Here is a 14,235-nt window from a genome sequence, read left to right as displayed (position 1 = left end):
CAGGCAGTTATTGCTTACAGTGATGAACCTAGAAACCCTCTAACCTGGGCACTTAGTAGACCATGGACAGAAAGCATGGAGGATGCCTGTTTTAGACTATGAGCTCTTTTAAGACTCTAATAGGCTGAGGGTGTAGCTCAGTGGTGGAAGCCTTGCCTAGTATCTGTTAAGTCCTAGATTCAATCACCAACACAAAAAAGGAAAAAAAAATCTGAGGGGTTGGAGATATGGCTTAGTGGCCAGGGTTTCGTTCCCAGCACCTACATGGCAGCTAAAATCTATCTGTAACTCCAGTTCCAGGGGATCTTATGCTCTCTTCTGACCTTCTCTGGTATTGAATGACATGGGTGCAACTATCTACATGCAGGCAATACACTCATACACATAAAAGTAATAAATAAAAATATTTTTAAAATCTGACGGATCTATGGGTAGTCTTCCCAAGATGAAGAAGTACATTACACAAAGCTTTTAAAATTATCTTTATATGTATGAGTGTATTGCCTCCATGTAAGTGCACTCATGTTGTGTAATGCCCAAGGACAGAAGGTGTAGGATCCCTGTAACTGGAGTTACGGATGGCTGTCGGCCACCATGTGGGTTTGGGAATCAAACCCAGGTCCCCTGAAAGAGCAGTCAGTGCTCTTAACCGTGGAGCCATCTCTCCAGCCCTCATTACACAAATCTTAGTGGTTGGTTTCTCCCATAAAGACAGCAAGGTCCAGACCCTGGGCCACTCCCTATGCAAATGACCTTAAATGTACTATATAGGGTTACTTTTCCTGTCCGAAATCTGATGTTTCACTCCTGTTCGAGTTTTCGCCATAGTTCCCCCCTTGAGCCCAGGAATTCAAGGATAGCCTGGGCAACACAGGGGCTCATGGAAAAAAAAAAAAAAAACAAGCTCTTGATGACAAGGGTTTGTGTATAGATAAGCTATATTAAGCTGTATTTTATTACAAGGCCACAAGGGGGCACCACTGATGCAGGTAAATTCACAAGGTGGTTAATTTGCATAGCATCTTTTAACTGTTCATGAATTTATAGCAACTTGAATTTAGGTTTTAGCCATTTTCTGTGGATTCCTGTACAGTTATAGATGCCATTCATTTTTTCATTTCTTTCCTTTTTTTTTTTTTTTGGTCTTTTTGAGACAGGATCTCACTGTAGCCCCAGATGGCCTTACAGAGAACTGCCTGCTGGGATTAAAGGTGTGCACCACCACACCCAGTCTTTTTTTTGAGACAGGGTCTCTTTGTAGCCCCAGCTGTCCTGGAACTCACCATGTAGACCAGGCTGGCCTCGAACTCACAAAGATCCACCTGCCTCTGCCTCCCAAGTGCTGGGATTAAAGGCGTGTGCCACCACACCGGCTCTTTTTTATTTCTTATTAGAGACGGAAACTAGGGCTTCACACATGCTAGACAAGAGTCCTGTCACTGCCTAGCTCTTTTGGTCTTTTTTTTTTTTTTAATTATTTTTATTTTATGTGTGTGAGTGTATTATTTCCTGCATGTGTTTAGGAGGGCTTCGGATTCCCCTGGAACTGGAGTTCACAGCCACCATGTGGGTGTTGGGAATCGAACCTGGATCCTCTGCAAGAGCAGTCAGCGCTCAACCGCTGAGTCATCTCTCCAGCCCCTTCTTTTGGTCTTTTTGAGATAGGGCTTCCCTGGAGCCCCAGATGGCCTGGAACTAAGATCAGGTTAGTCACTGTCTCAGAGAGATCTGCCTCTACCTCCTGAGTGCTAGAACTAAAAGTGTGTGCCATCAGGCCTGGCTATCCCTTTTAATTTCTGAGGCAGTTTTGGAAACTTACTCTGTAGGTCAGGCAGGTCTTCAACTTGTGACTCTTCCTTGCCTCAGTCTCTTGCAAAACTGAGGTTTGTCATCAGGCCTGGTTTTCCTTTTGAGCATTTAAGAAGCATGCTAGTAGCCAGACATGGTGGTGTATGCCTTTAGTCCCAGCACTGGGGAGGCAGAGATCGAGGCCAGTCTGGTCTTCATAGTGAGATACAGGGAGACCCTGTCTCAAAAAAGTGGGCTAGAAATAAATGCGCAATTCTTCCAGTGCTAGGAAAGCACTTTGCCTTTTCGACAGAATTAAGAACTTGAAACTTTGGCAGCAAGAAGCCTTTTGTCCCCTGCAAGTCCCTGCTGTAGAGGGCAGGTGTGGGGGCCTGGGGGGTTGGAAGGTGATCTGGGGAGGGCTGGAAGACACAACACCTTAGCTCCTGGGCACCTCCCCCTTTCCAAGCTGGATCTTCCTCTTCTGCCTTTTCTTTACCTATGAAGCATTTCCTAACCTGTTAGCAGAGCAAATGAGTCTCTACTGTAAACCAGTTAGTTCCTGGCCAGCTGAGTACTCAGCTCAGCCCAGGTCTGGCCTATCTGGAGGCAATGTTGTGTCATTTCTGTTATATATTCCAGCCAGACTCCCCAGACCCACCGGATACTTTTCCCCTCTGGGATAAACTTCGTCTGCCTAGAATGCACTGCTTCCCAAGGGAGCTTTAAAAACAAAACCTACAATTTACTGTGTTAGTGGTGCTGGGTGGGTCTGTACCATGGCATGGTATGGTCAGAGAGCAACTTGTAGCAGTTCTCCCTAAGCACCTCTTTTAAGAAGCCTTCCTGGCTGGGATGGGAACACATTTCCCCCAGCCAACATCAGTTCTGTGAACAACCGGCCTGACCTAGCATTACAGCAGTGTTTCCACTACAGCACACTGTAGACCAAGAGCTCCATTTCTGTAAGGGGAACCAAGTTGTGAATGTGCAGAACACCTGGCAGACACCCACAGAATGCTGGGCCTAAAGGACCCTCTATGTAGAAACCTTGGGAACTCCACCAGTTTCCTCGATTAGTGGGTAGAATTCTTTTTAAAGTAACACTGTATGGGTACTTGCATGTGGAGGTCAGAGAACCTTTGGGGTTCTATGTAGGTCCTGGGGACTGAGTTTATCAGGTGATTTCCTTCACCCGCTGAGTCTGCCGCTTTTTTAAAAATAGCCAGGAAGACAGAGGCAGGTGGATCTGAGTTCTAGGGTAGCCAGGCACAGTGGTACCTATTCTTTAAAAAAGAAAGCCTTGGAGGTAGTAACAAGTGGACTAAAATGAACACAAAATTTGGGTCACTTTCATAGATCAACATTGCTAGATCAACTCAGAATTATGTTCTAGTGAAATGGAGGGGTCATAAAGCTCAAGATGCCAACTGCCTGGCACAGGCCCTGGCCACTAGTTCACACCATCTCACAGCAGATGGAGCTGTCACTTGACAGCCACCTCTGACACCTGGTGGTCTTCTATAGGTTTGTCCTTTTGCTGTTTCAAATAGTGCCACCATGCTTGGAGTCAAAATGGGTCTTTTTTGTAGGACTTTTTTTTTTAAATGTGATTTTTAAATTTTGTCTCTTTTTAAGACAGGGTCTCCCTGTAGCCCCAGCTGTCCTGGAACGATGTAGACCAGGCTGGCCTCAAACTCACAAAGATCCACCTGCCTCTCCCTCCCAAGTGCTGGGATTAAAGGCGTGCACCACCACGCCCAGCTAAATGTGACTTTTAAAGTATTTTATGTACGAGTATTGCCTGCATGTGAGTGCACCCAAGTCATGCAATGCCGGAGGTCAGAAGAGGGCTTCGGATTCCTCTGGAACTGGAGTTAAGGACGGTTCGCAGCCACCATGTGGGTGCTGGGAATTGAACCTGGTGGATCCTCTGCAAGAGCAGTCAGTGCTCTTAACCACTCAGCCATCTCTCCAGCCCTGTAGGACTTGTTTTAGACTGGGCCTCACTATCCTTCACCCATGTTTCCTCCCCCCATTACCTACACAAGAAGGCCAGCAATAGAGCCCTCTTATTTTACGCCCATGCTGGGAGAATACTTTGTCCATAGCAGATTCAACCAACCCGAGATTTAGATGTCCTTTCTTCAAGAATGATCTCCCAATCATGCTGTTCAGAGAATCTCTTTCACAATCCACTTCTTTGACTGTTAAGCTAAAACCATTGAGGAACTGAAGTTTCTCAACCACCTAAGAATACCAACATCTTGCTTTGTCTTGAGACAGGGTCTCCTTGTAGCTGGCCAGGAACTCACTGAGATCTGTCTGCCTCCCAAGTGCCGCACACCACCACGCCCAGCAAATTCCAACATTAGATAACTTTGGTTTTGGTTAAAACCTTGAAACAGTGGACCCAGAGGGCCAAGTAATCTAGCCCAGTCCACTTGTTAATTCCTCCATACACAAACCTAAGTATGAAGTAGAATCTGCACATCAGGTATTTCTGAAAACAAGTTTTATTTAAATAAGGGTTTAAATACATCACATAACATTAAACTGGAAAGGAAAAGAAACCAAAAACCAGTTTGTTCCTTCACATGGCATTGGGCAGCTGCTGCTAGTGGGTTGCAAGCTCTACAGCTAGCTATATGACTGATGGCATCAGTTTGGTATTTGTTCCCTTGTCAGAAGTTTAACTGATATTAGGATGGCCTCACATTGTTGAATGTCCCTTAACTAGGAAATCTGGTTAAAAAGATGGCCCTGGTGGCAAGTGGCCCTTTCTGCATTCTGCTGGCCTTGTCAGGTTAGACACCAGGGGCTCTTTTTACTATCAGAGACTCCCTCCAGTGGCATAGCTGCTGTTGTTGCCTTACCCCATCCTCTCCTGATTCATGTGGGCTGTTCAAGTAAGGACATCCTCTTATGGCAGGGGACTGTGCAGAGGGAGATGCGAGGAGCTTCTGGCCAGGCATGGCCTTCTGTGATCTTGGGGCTCTGGGCTTGGCTGAAAGATCATTATTGGCGCCTACTGCTTGACCTCTGTTTAAATGAGGGACTTCAAGACTAGACAGCATGGCTCTTTTCAGTTTATTGCATGAAGGAGTTACACTAGTCCAAGTAAAAAGCGGACCCCAAATGGTTACATTATACAAGCTGTGAGGTTTTAAAACTTGTGACAAGGGACAGAAGGGAAATTCTACTCATTGCAAAGAAATCCTCACTTAAGCTTCAGAGAGCCACAGCATTTAAAACCCATGAACCTTCAGCTGATCGTCCTTAGCCAGTCCAATCTGCAAAGAGAAAGGGCAAGGTTTTAAGGAGGGAACGAGTTAAATCTCAACCTGATACCACCACAGGTCTTCCTATTACACAGGGCAAGAGGAACCTAGTAACAAGGGCACACTCATCAACCCTGAGACATCCTGTCAAGCAGGACACTCACAGTTATATCTAAGAATTTCCCTTCCCCAAGACCATAGACTCAAGTGGATGTAGAAGTGCCTAGAGTCTCAATTGTATCAAAACCCAAATTCCATAATTTCACTTATAGATCCACACAAAACAGTGACACAAGTCTCTTCTGGTTTTTAGAAGCATATGTGGTTGGTCAATGTACTCCAAAAAAAAAAAAATCCTGTTACCGGGCTTAACCTCCCAAAACACACCAGTGATGGCAGCAGAAACTATCAGTTGAGATTTGCCATCCAAGAACAGGCTGGAACTCACCTCTATCAGGAACTGGCATATGTTCTTGCGCTGGTCACCCTGTAGCTGAATTACTTCTCCATATTCTGGATGCTCAATTACAGTACCATTGCAGGCAAATTTCTGCAAGTATGGAGAACAAATGAAGCCACAACTTAAGCCCTTTTCCTTGGCACCCCTTGTGGACAAATCAAGCGTGCTTTTTCTACCACGCTTCAGACCTACCTTCTTAAACGCCTTCACTAGTTTCTTTTTATCGTAATCATCAGCGATCCCTTGGACAGTAGTAAGGGTCTTCCTGCCGTTTCTCTGTTGAATTCTTATATGGATATAATCCTCAGTGCCAGCAGGAAGCAGGTCATCACCCTTACTTGCATCAGCAAAGGGGTCTGGGGAGAAAAATGAAGATCGCCCAGGTGTTGTAGCTCAGCTTTCACTCTCCCACTGGATTTTTCGACGTACAAGATGCCAGTAATGAAAGTCTGGGCTTGAGTCAGGTGTCCTTTGCAGTTCCTCTTGGAACAAGTCAGGCTGGCATGGGAGCCGGATGAAGCCTGGGCCCTGCGCCCTAGGTCCTCCCTCCCTCCCTCCGAGACCGATCACGTGCCGGGGGGCCCCGGCCGACAGACGGCAGCGCCCCACCCGGCTGATGCAACCGGCCGGAACCCGGGCGCCCAGGGCGGGGCCAAGCCTCCAGTCCCCATTGGCGCAACGGTTTGTCACTTAGGGCTAGGCACCGCCTTTCCCTTCCCGGCTGCGTGACAACGGCGGTGACGTAGAGGACATGACGCAGGATGGCGGGAGGGGGCGGGTGTGGCCCGAGGAGAGCCGGGGGCCATTAGTAAATGCGCCACCGAGACGCCGGGCCCGCCCAAGGGCTGATCTCCCGCCCGCTCCTTCCGGTCACCGGGAGGCCGAGCCCGGCACGTAGGCCCCGGTTCCTTCCCTCCCCGGAGCCCAGGTGCCTCTCTCCAGCCCGAAGACCCGAGGCATTGGCGGCTTCACGGGGCCCCGACGACGGCCCCACCCGGGCCGCGACCTTCCCCAGGCTTACCGAAAGAGTGGAGGTTCTGGATAGCGGACATACGATACGATTCCTTTTCCTCGGTGGAAACGGCCTGCGGAAGGCGGCGGCGGGAGAAGGCGGGCGGGGGGGACGGAGCGTCGGGAAGCGAGGGGGAGGCAGCTGAGTCCTCGGCGGCGGCTCAGTGACTGGGGCAGAGGGGCGGTGCCTGTATTTACTTATATAGCCGCCCCTGTGACGCCAGCGCGCTGCCCTCACGTCCTGGCCCCACCCATGGCGTCGGGCTCCCGGGTGCCCGCACCCACCGCTTCCTATTGGTCAGGGGGCGGAGTCGAGGCGCCGCGCGTGCGCACAGGCCTTTGCTGCGAGAGGGCGTCCTGTTGACCAGAGGGGAGGGTGAGGGACAACTTGATCCCCTTGCGCCTGCGCAGTGTGGGTGGTAGCTGCGGGGTGGGCTAGAGAAACTGGCAGAGGTTTTGAGCGCGCCTGCGCAGTGTGGCCTTTGGCACGCTCTACTTTGTTGACCCAGTCGGGGTGCTTGTACTAGGGGTTGGTTTTGGCGTGAGGGTTGAGTGTTGTTATTTAGAGGGGTTTTGGAGGCTGTCCTCCGTTAATCCGCAGATCTGGGCTCTGTTCTACCCGCCCTTCAGCCCACTCATTCACAGAAAAAGATTTAGGGCAACTCTTATTTACACAACATAAAATAATGTTTCAAGCAGGCGGGGCGTGGTTGTACACGCCTTTAATCCCAGCACAAGCACTAGTGAGGCTGAGGCAGGCGGATCTCAGTGAGGCCAGCCTGGTCTACATAGTGAGTTCCAGGTCAAGTGGGATTACGGGGATACCCTGTCTCAAAAAGACAAAAAAAAAAAAAAAAAAAAAAAAGAAAAATGTATCAAGACCTGAGGCTTACCGTTTACAGTATCATCATTTGGATTAATAGATTCTAAAACTGATAACCTAGTCTAACATTTTCATATACATTAATTACTCTAAGAAAAGATATTTCTGGGGCTGGAGAGGTGGCTCAGCGGTTAAGAACACGTTGTTTTTCCAGAAGACCGGGGTTCGAATCCCAGTACCCACATGGCAGCTAACAACTGTCGTAACTCCAGTTGGAGGGGATCTGACGGCCTCTTCTGTCCTCGACGGCCATTGCACGACCTGGGTGCACTTACCTACATGCAGGCAATACACTCATAAGCATAAAATAAAAATAATATTTTTAAAAAAAAGTTTCTGCGAGTGTGTTTGTGTGTGTGGTGTCCTTTGTCCCATAGAGCCAAGGGAAGTAGACAGCCTTTCCTTCAAAACTGTTAACCTTTCTTATTCTGTCATTTTACTTTAAACTTTTAATTTTTAAACTTTAACTTTTAAACTTTTAATTTTTTTTTTTTTTTTTTTCTTTTTTAGACAGGGTCTCCCTGTAGCCCCAGCTGTCCTGGAACTCACTATGTAGACCAGGCTGGCCTTGAACTCACAGAGATCCGCCTGCCTCTGCCTCCTGAGTGCTGGGATTAAAGGTGTGCACCACCACACCCGGCTAAACTTTTAATTTTTAAACTTTTAATTTTTCCACATGGAAACCTGAGCTAGATAGTCTACCCCTGAACTACATCCCAGCCAATATCTCAGTTTGTTTGTTGAAACACTTAGTACCTCTGGTGAAAGGTCATGGGAGACCAGGGATCTTGGATCCAAGGCCTCTAGAGTTAGGGAGGTCAGATAAAAGAATACACAGTCCAGTGTGATGTAACTGGGTGCCCTGGGGGCTAATGTGCGAGCTAGAGGCTGCAGTGGCAGCCCACCATGCTAGACTTTCTTCAGGTGTTCCCAGAAAGGCTGATGTTTATATAAAGACTCATAATTAGAAAATACAATTGCCAGATCTGGTGATGCACCCCAGTACTTTGCACTTGGGAGGTGGAGGCAAGAAGAAAAAGTTCAAGTCACCATCAGCTAAATGAATTCAAGGTTTGGCAGATTGGGTTACATGAGACCCTGTCTCAAAAAAAAACTGAAAAAAAAATTCTCCAATGAACTGAATTTTGGGAAAAAAACAGGGTATAAGCCAAACAAAGAAATTGTGTGCTGGCCCCATGGACTGCCTGCTTATGCCTTACCAGTGTTGCTGCCCTCCTGGAGGTGAAGGCTAGCAGGACAGGCATAAAATAAACAGAATAAGATAATGTGAGAGGAGCTGAGCAGGAGAGAAATGGGGTGATGCGGTCAGTGACACAAGCCAGGCTCCTTCAGATGGGGTGGTTCCGAGGGCCTAAACTTACAAGGTAGGAAGGTGTCTATTGTACAGGAGGCAGGAGCCCACCAGTCTGAAAAACCTCCAGGGAGGAAAAGTTGGATGTACTTGAAAGGATTTAATTTGTTTTGTTTTTTTTTTTGGTGCTGGGGATTGAACCCAGGGATTTGCACAGGCTAGATAGGTGCTATACCACTGAACTTTATCTCCAGAGCTGAAAGTTTATTTTGTATTTACTAGTTAATCTCTCTCTCTTTTTCTTTTTTTTGAGACAGCCTCTCCCTGTAGCCCCCGCTGACCCGGAAATCACTGTGTAGACCAGGCTGGTCTTGTTCTCACAGAGATCCTTCTCCTCCTTCCTGAGTGCTGGGATTAAAGATATGAGCCACCACACCCAGTTTCTCTATTTTTTAAAAATTACATTTTTAATTTTTATTTCATGTGTATGATGTATTGCTTGCATGTATGTAAGCGTACCCATGTCGTGCAATGCCCTCAGAGGTCAGAAGTGAGCATCAAATCCCCTGGAACTGGAGTTTCAGGTGGTTGTTAGCTGCCATGTGGGTGCTGGGAATTGAACCTGTGTCCTCTGTTAAGAGTAACCAGTGCTCTTAACCACTGAGCCATCTCTCCAGCCCCATCTCTTCTTATTTTATTTTATTTTACTATTATTATTTTTTTTTGTCTTTTTGAAGCAGGGTCTCCCTGAGCCCCAGCTGTCCTGGAATTCTATGTAGACCAGGCAGGCCTGGGTGATTTTCTTTGTTCTTTCCATTCTGTTTGTTTATGTGCCTGTTAATTAATTAATTAATTTATTTATTTATTTATTTTTGAGACAGGGTCTCCCTGTAGCCTCAGCTGGCCTGGAACTCATTATGTAGACCAGGCTGGCCTTGACTCACAGAAGTCTTCCTGCCTCTGCTTCACGAGTGCTGGGGTTAAAGGTGTGTGCCACCATGCCCAACTTTATTTTTTATTTTATGAGTGTCTTGCCTGTAAGCACACTATGTATATGCAGTGCTTGTGGAGTCATGAAGAGGGTATCAAATCCTCCTGGAACTGGAGTTATGGACAGTTGTGAGACACCTCTGAGCCATCTTTCCTGCCCCTGATTTTGGTTTCATACAGCCTAGGCTGGGCCTGAACTGATCCTTTTGTCTCCATCTGCCAAATGCTGGGATTACAAGTGTGTGCCACTATGCTTGGCTGTAAGCAATCTTTTGATTAATAATTTAATAATTTAACTTCCTTGACAGCAGGAAAAGATAAGTCATGTGCATTCCTGTGCACGTTCATCCCAGACAGCCAACCTGGGAACGTTTACTCTCATGGATGTGGCTCTGCTGGAGAGTTTGTGTGTTGGGAGACACTAGGATTTATTTTTTCCCTATATGCATAGCTAATGGTCTCTACCATTTATTGCATCCTTCTTCTGCAGGCTGTACCTTAATCATCTTTGCTTATGTGCGGGTTCTGTCGTGTCCATCCCCATCTGTCTGGTGCGCCCCCCCATTCATCTCTGAGCCACACTTCCATTGTGCTCTTTAGAATTCTGGCTTAGTCGTCTTTCTCTTTTCAGCCCCTGGCCTAGCCCTGCTTCTCACACTCTAGCACAGCAGTTCTACAAGCTCCTCAAGCTTTCTCACCTGAGAAAGCTCATCTAGGCTGATATCATGAGATCCAGGTCTTGTACTGCCCCTCCCTTCCTTGGAATGTGGTCTTCCCTCTGCATTTGACTTCTCCCAGGAACCCTTCCAGGCTCACTGGGTTTCCTTTGTTCTGAGAAGACTGTTTGGAGTCTTTGGCTACGTATCCCCACTTTTAGTATTTAGTATTTATTTATTTTGGTGTTATGGGACAGGGTTTTATGTAGTGGGCTAGCCTAGAACTTTGTTACATTTTTGGAAAATAAAAGGAAAGAGAAAAATAGGAGACAAGAAAACAGAGCCAGACCTGCAACAGTGAGAGGTAGAGGCTGTCCGCGGGAACCAAGCTTCTACAATTAGACAAAGAAACTGAGGGGGGTTATACCAGGGTTGTGGGACACAGCTGCACTTGGGGGGGAGTTGAATTAGTGCCTGGGCTTGATGTCCTTGAGGATCTCTTTCTCAAGACTTATTTCCCCAGAAACTGGCAGGAGTGTTATATAGGCCCTAGAGGAGACAGGTGGGCTCCACAAACACTTTCTCTCAGGCTTGAGAGTGACCAACTGATAAGGGGTGAGCAGAGCCAGGCTTGAGCAAGTCCAGGCTGCCAATTAAGGGCCAGTTAGACACTTTAAGGGATTTATGGCTTTCCCTAATGAGGCTTGTGGCCCTTTTGCAATTCACACATTCTATCAAACTTACTATGTAAATGAAATTGGCCTTCCCCCACCCCCACCCCCCAGTCTTTTTTTGAGACAGCGTCTCCCAGTAGCCCTAGCTGGCCTGGAACTCACTATGTAGACCAGGCTGGCCTTGAACTCACAGAGATCTGCCTGCCTCTGCCTCCCCAGTGCTGGGATTAAAGGTGTGGCACCACCACGCCCAGCTGGCCTTTGTGTTTTTAGGGTTTCGGATCCCTTGGAACTAGTTAAGGATGGGTGTTAGCTACCATGTGGTGCTGGGAACCAAACCCAGGACCTCAGGAACAGCAGTCTTAATCCTGAGCCATCTCTCCAGGCAATTGGCCTTGAACTCTTTGATCCTTCTGCTGCTACCTGAAAAGTTCTGGGAATATAGGCATGCACCCTCGTGCCTGGCCTCTCTTTTGCTATTTATTATGCTACCTTTTGCTTAGCTGTTCTTTGGTCTAGATACATAATACGCTAGGTACTGTATTAAAATGAAAACATGGAGGGGCTGGAGATGGCTCGGCAGTTAAGAACACTGTCTGCTCTTGCAGAGGACCAGGGTTTGATTCCCAGCACCCACATGGTTGCAGGGGAATCCAACACCCTTTTCTGACTCCTTGGGCACTGCTTGGCTTGGGTGCACTTACACACATGGAGGCAATACACTCATATACATAAAAATAAAATATTTAAAAAAATGAAAACATGAAGCCCTTGGTTCAAAGCAGTTAAAAGTTTCAAGGCAGGGACAGCAGGGCATAAACGAAGTACCCTGTAAGTGAGGGGCATTGCAACTCACATAGGTCATATACCCTCAGACTGGCTTTGCCTTCTGCCTTGTCTCCCCTGCTAGGCTGTAAGCTTGAACAGGGTGCAAGCCTGTCTGTTCTACTCTGTATTCAGGGATGGGCATCCATTGTAGATGCTCAGCTACTGGAAATGGCCAACCTCTGGCTGTAGGCTGTGGCCTCTGCCACTCTCTGAGAGTGTCCTGGAACAGAGTGTTACAAAAAAATCCCCTTCCAGAGGTCTGACTCTGGCTTTCAAAGGGAGCTGCTGGGCTTGGCCTTATGCAGGTTAGGAAGAGTTGTCCTCTCTGGGCTGCTTTGCCCACCTCCTCTTGCAGGCACCTGGCCAGCTGCAGCTGGTGTGTGTGCTTGAAGTGCTGGTACACAGTGCCAGACCTGACCTCTGTGCTTGTAAACAGTTATTGCGACACACTTGCACGTGCGCTTTGCCCAGGTATGATGCAGGTGAGAGGGCAGTTGGAGACTGTTTTGCTGAAAAGCACCGACTCAAAGAACTGACTCTTCTCTTGGTCCTGCAGATGCTGCAAGAGTAACTAGGATAATAGTGTAGCATCCCCGTCTTCGTGTTACATCTGCAATGACTTGTTCCAGATCCCCAGAGAAGTCTCTAGAAGTCTTCAGTTCTTGCCCTAAACTTCAAGGCCTACCCTTCCTTTGTGATTAGTTCTTTCTCTGAATCACTGTCACCTGTCATCCTGTTCCTCGGATCCCAGGTACAACAGATCTGACTGACAGCTTATGACAAAGGATGGAAAGCCCCCCAAAGAGCTGAGAGCTTCTTGGCACAAGCCAAGCCCTGAGCTAATGGTCAGCAGTCATAATCAACTTGACCTTGATCAGACCAAGATTGCCTGAGGGCTGCCATGGAAACATGCAGCTCTTGCCTTTGTTTTCCTGATGACTGGCCAGAGGTCCTTTGGCCTCTGTGCTTCCTAGTGCTGCCATGTTGAGAATAAAGCTCCTTCCTGCCTTCACCAGACCTCAGCTCTAGTGAAGGCTTTCTGGAACATGTGGAAGAGCTCGTCCATTAAGACTAACTGGGGCCAGGGTTTCTGCCTTAACACCAGTAACAGGCAGGCCTGCGGCAGGTAGCCAGGGAAGCAGAAGACAGAGGTAGGGGTTTCTTTGCTGTTCGTTTGTTTGATTTTTATTTTATTTATTTTATGTGTATGAGTGTATTGCCTGCATGTAAGTGCACCTGTGTCGTGCAATGCCCGAGGAAGTAAGAAGAGAGCATCCCTGTAGCCGCAGCTGGTCTGGATCTCATAGAGATCCTCCTGCCTCTACCTTCTGAGGTGTGCTAGGATTAAAGGCATGTGACACTATGACTGCAAATGGCCTTTTTTTTTGAGTCAGGGTCTTGGTATGTATCTCCGGCTGATCTCAAACTCCAGCTCCTTCTGCCTCAGCCTCCCAAGTGCCATCTATGAGTTCTTTGAAGACTTGGTTTCCCTGTCTGGACTCTGCTTCCAGCCTTTGTAGAAGGGACTGGGTGGTGTGGTGGTATATTCCCAGGTCCAAAGTTCCATGCTCTCAGGCCATCATCCCCATGAAAGTTCTACTGGATCCACTCCAGGCTAGGAGTTTGTTCCTGTCCCGGGAGCTTGTGGTGTCATTATGGATCTGGGCTGATCAATTGGAAGGTGACATCGGTGCCCACTGTTAATGTTGGCTTCTTCATAACTGTGCTGGGCAGCCAAGCGTGGGGCAGGAACCAGTGCTACAGTATACAATCTGAGCATCAGCTCCACCCCTTGTCCCTGGGTGGTGCGGCCCCTCCCTATCTCCATTTTCTCCTGTGCAGGGCTGGTAACACCATTCTCTAAAGTCACTGAAAGGATTTAAGGAGTAGAATGTATGCATCGAGATAAGAATATAAAGTTATGGGCTGGAGAGATGGTTTGCAGAGGACTTGGGCTTGGTTCCCATGGCAGCTCACAACTGTTCATAACTCCAGTTCCAGGGAACCCAGTGCACTCTCTTGGCCTCCAAGAACACCAGGCAAACACACAGTGCATCTATATATATGCAGGCAACACACACACACACACAAATCTTTTTAAAAAAATATTTTATGTGTATGAGTGTATTACCTGCATGTGTGTAAGTGCACCCATGTCTTTCAATGCCTGTGAAGATCAAGAAGAAGGTGTCGTATCCCCTGGAACTGGAGTTACTGATGGTGGTTAGCTGCCATGTAGATGCTGGGACTCAAACCTGAGTCCTTCCAAGAGCAGTCAGTGCTCTTAACCACTGAACCATCTTTCCAGCTCCAACAAATCTTAAAAAATGTAGAGTTATGAAATCAGAAACT

General features: G+C 47.6%; 1 protein-coding gene across 1 annotated transcript; it reads right to left on the bottom strand.

Moving 5' to 3' along the window:
• Nucleotides 1-4,286: 4,286 nt before the first annotated feature.
• Eif1 (eukaryotic translation initiation factor 1) lies at nt 4,287-6,727 on the bottom strand. Its single transcript, XM_008835245.3, has 4 exons — nt 6,551-6,727; nt 5,722-5,885; nt 5,518-5,619; nt 4,287-5,081 (listed from the first exon to the last, which is right to left on the bottom strand). Exons 1-4 carry the CDS (start codon nt 6,579-6,581, stop codon nt 5,037-5,039), a joined length of 342 nt encoding a protein of 113 aa, XP_008833467.1. The 5' UTR covers nt 6,582-6,727; the 3' UTR covers nt 4,287-5,036.
• Between the last annotated feature and the right edge of the window lie 7,508 nt (nt 6,728-14,235).

The sequence above is a fragment of the Nannospalax galili genome, unplaced genomic scaffold (assembly GCF_000622305.1).
Source record: "Nannospalax galili isolate Female #2095 unplaced genomic scaffold, S.galili_v1.0 scaffold137, whole genome shotgun sequence".
Taxonomy (NCBI): Eukaryota; Metazoa; Chordata; class Mammalia; order Rodentia; family Spalacidae; genus Nannospalax; species Nannospalax galili.
The sequence above is the reverse complement of the archived record's forward strand: the minus strand, read 5'-3'. Positions and strand labels throughout refer to the sequence as shown.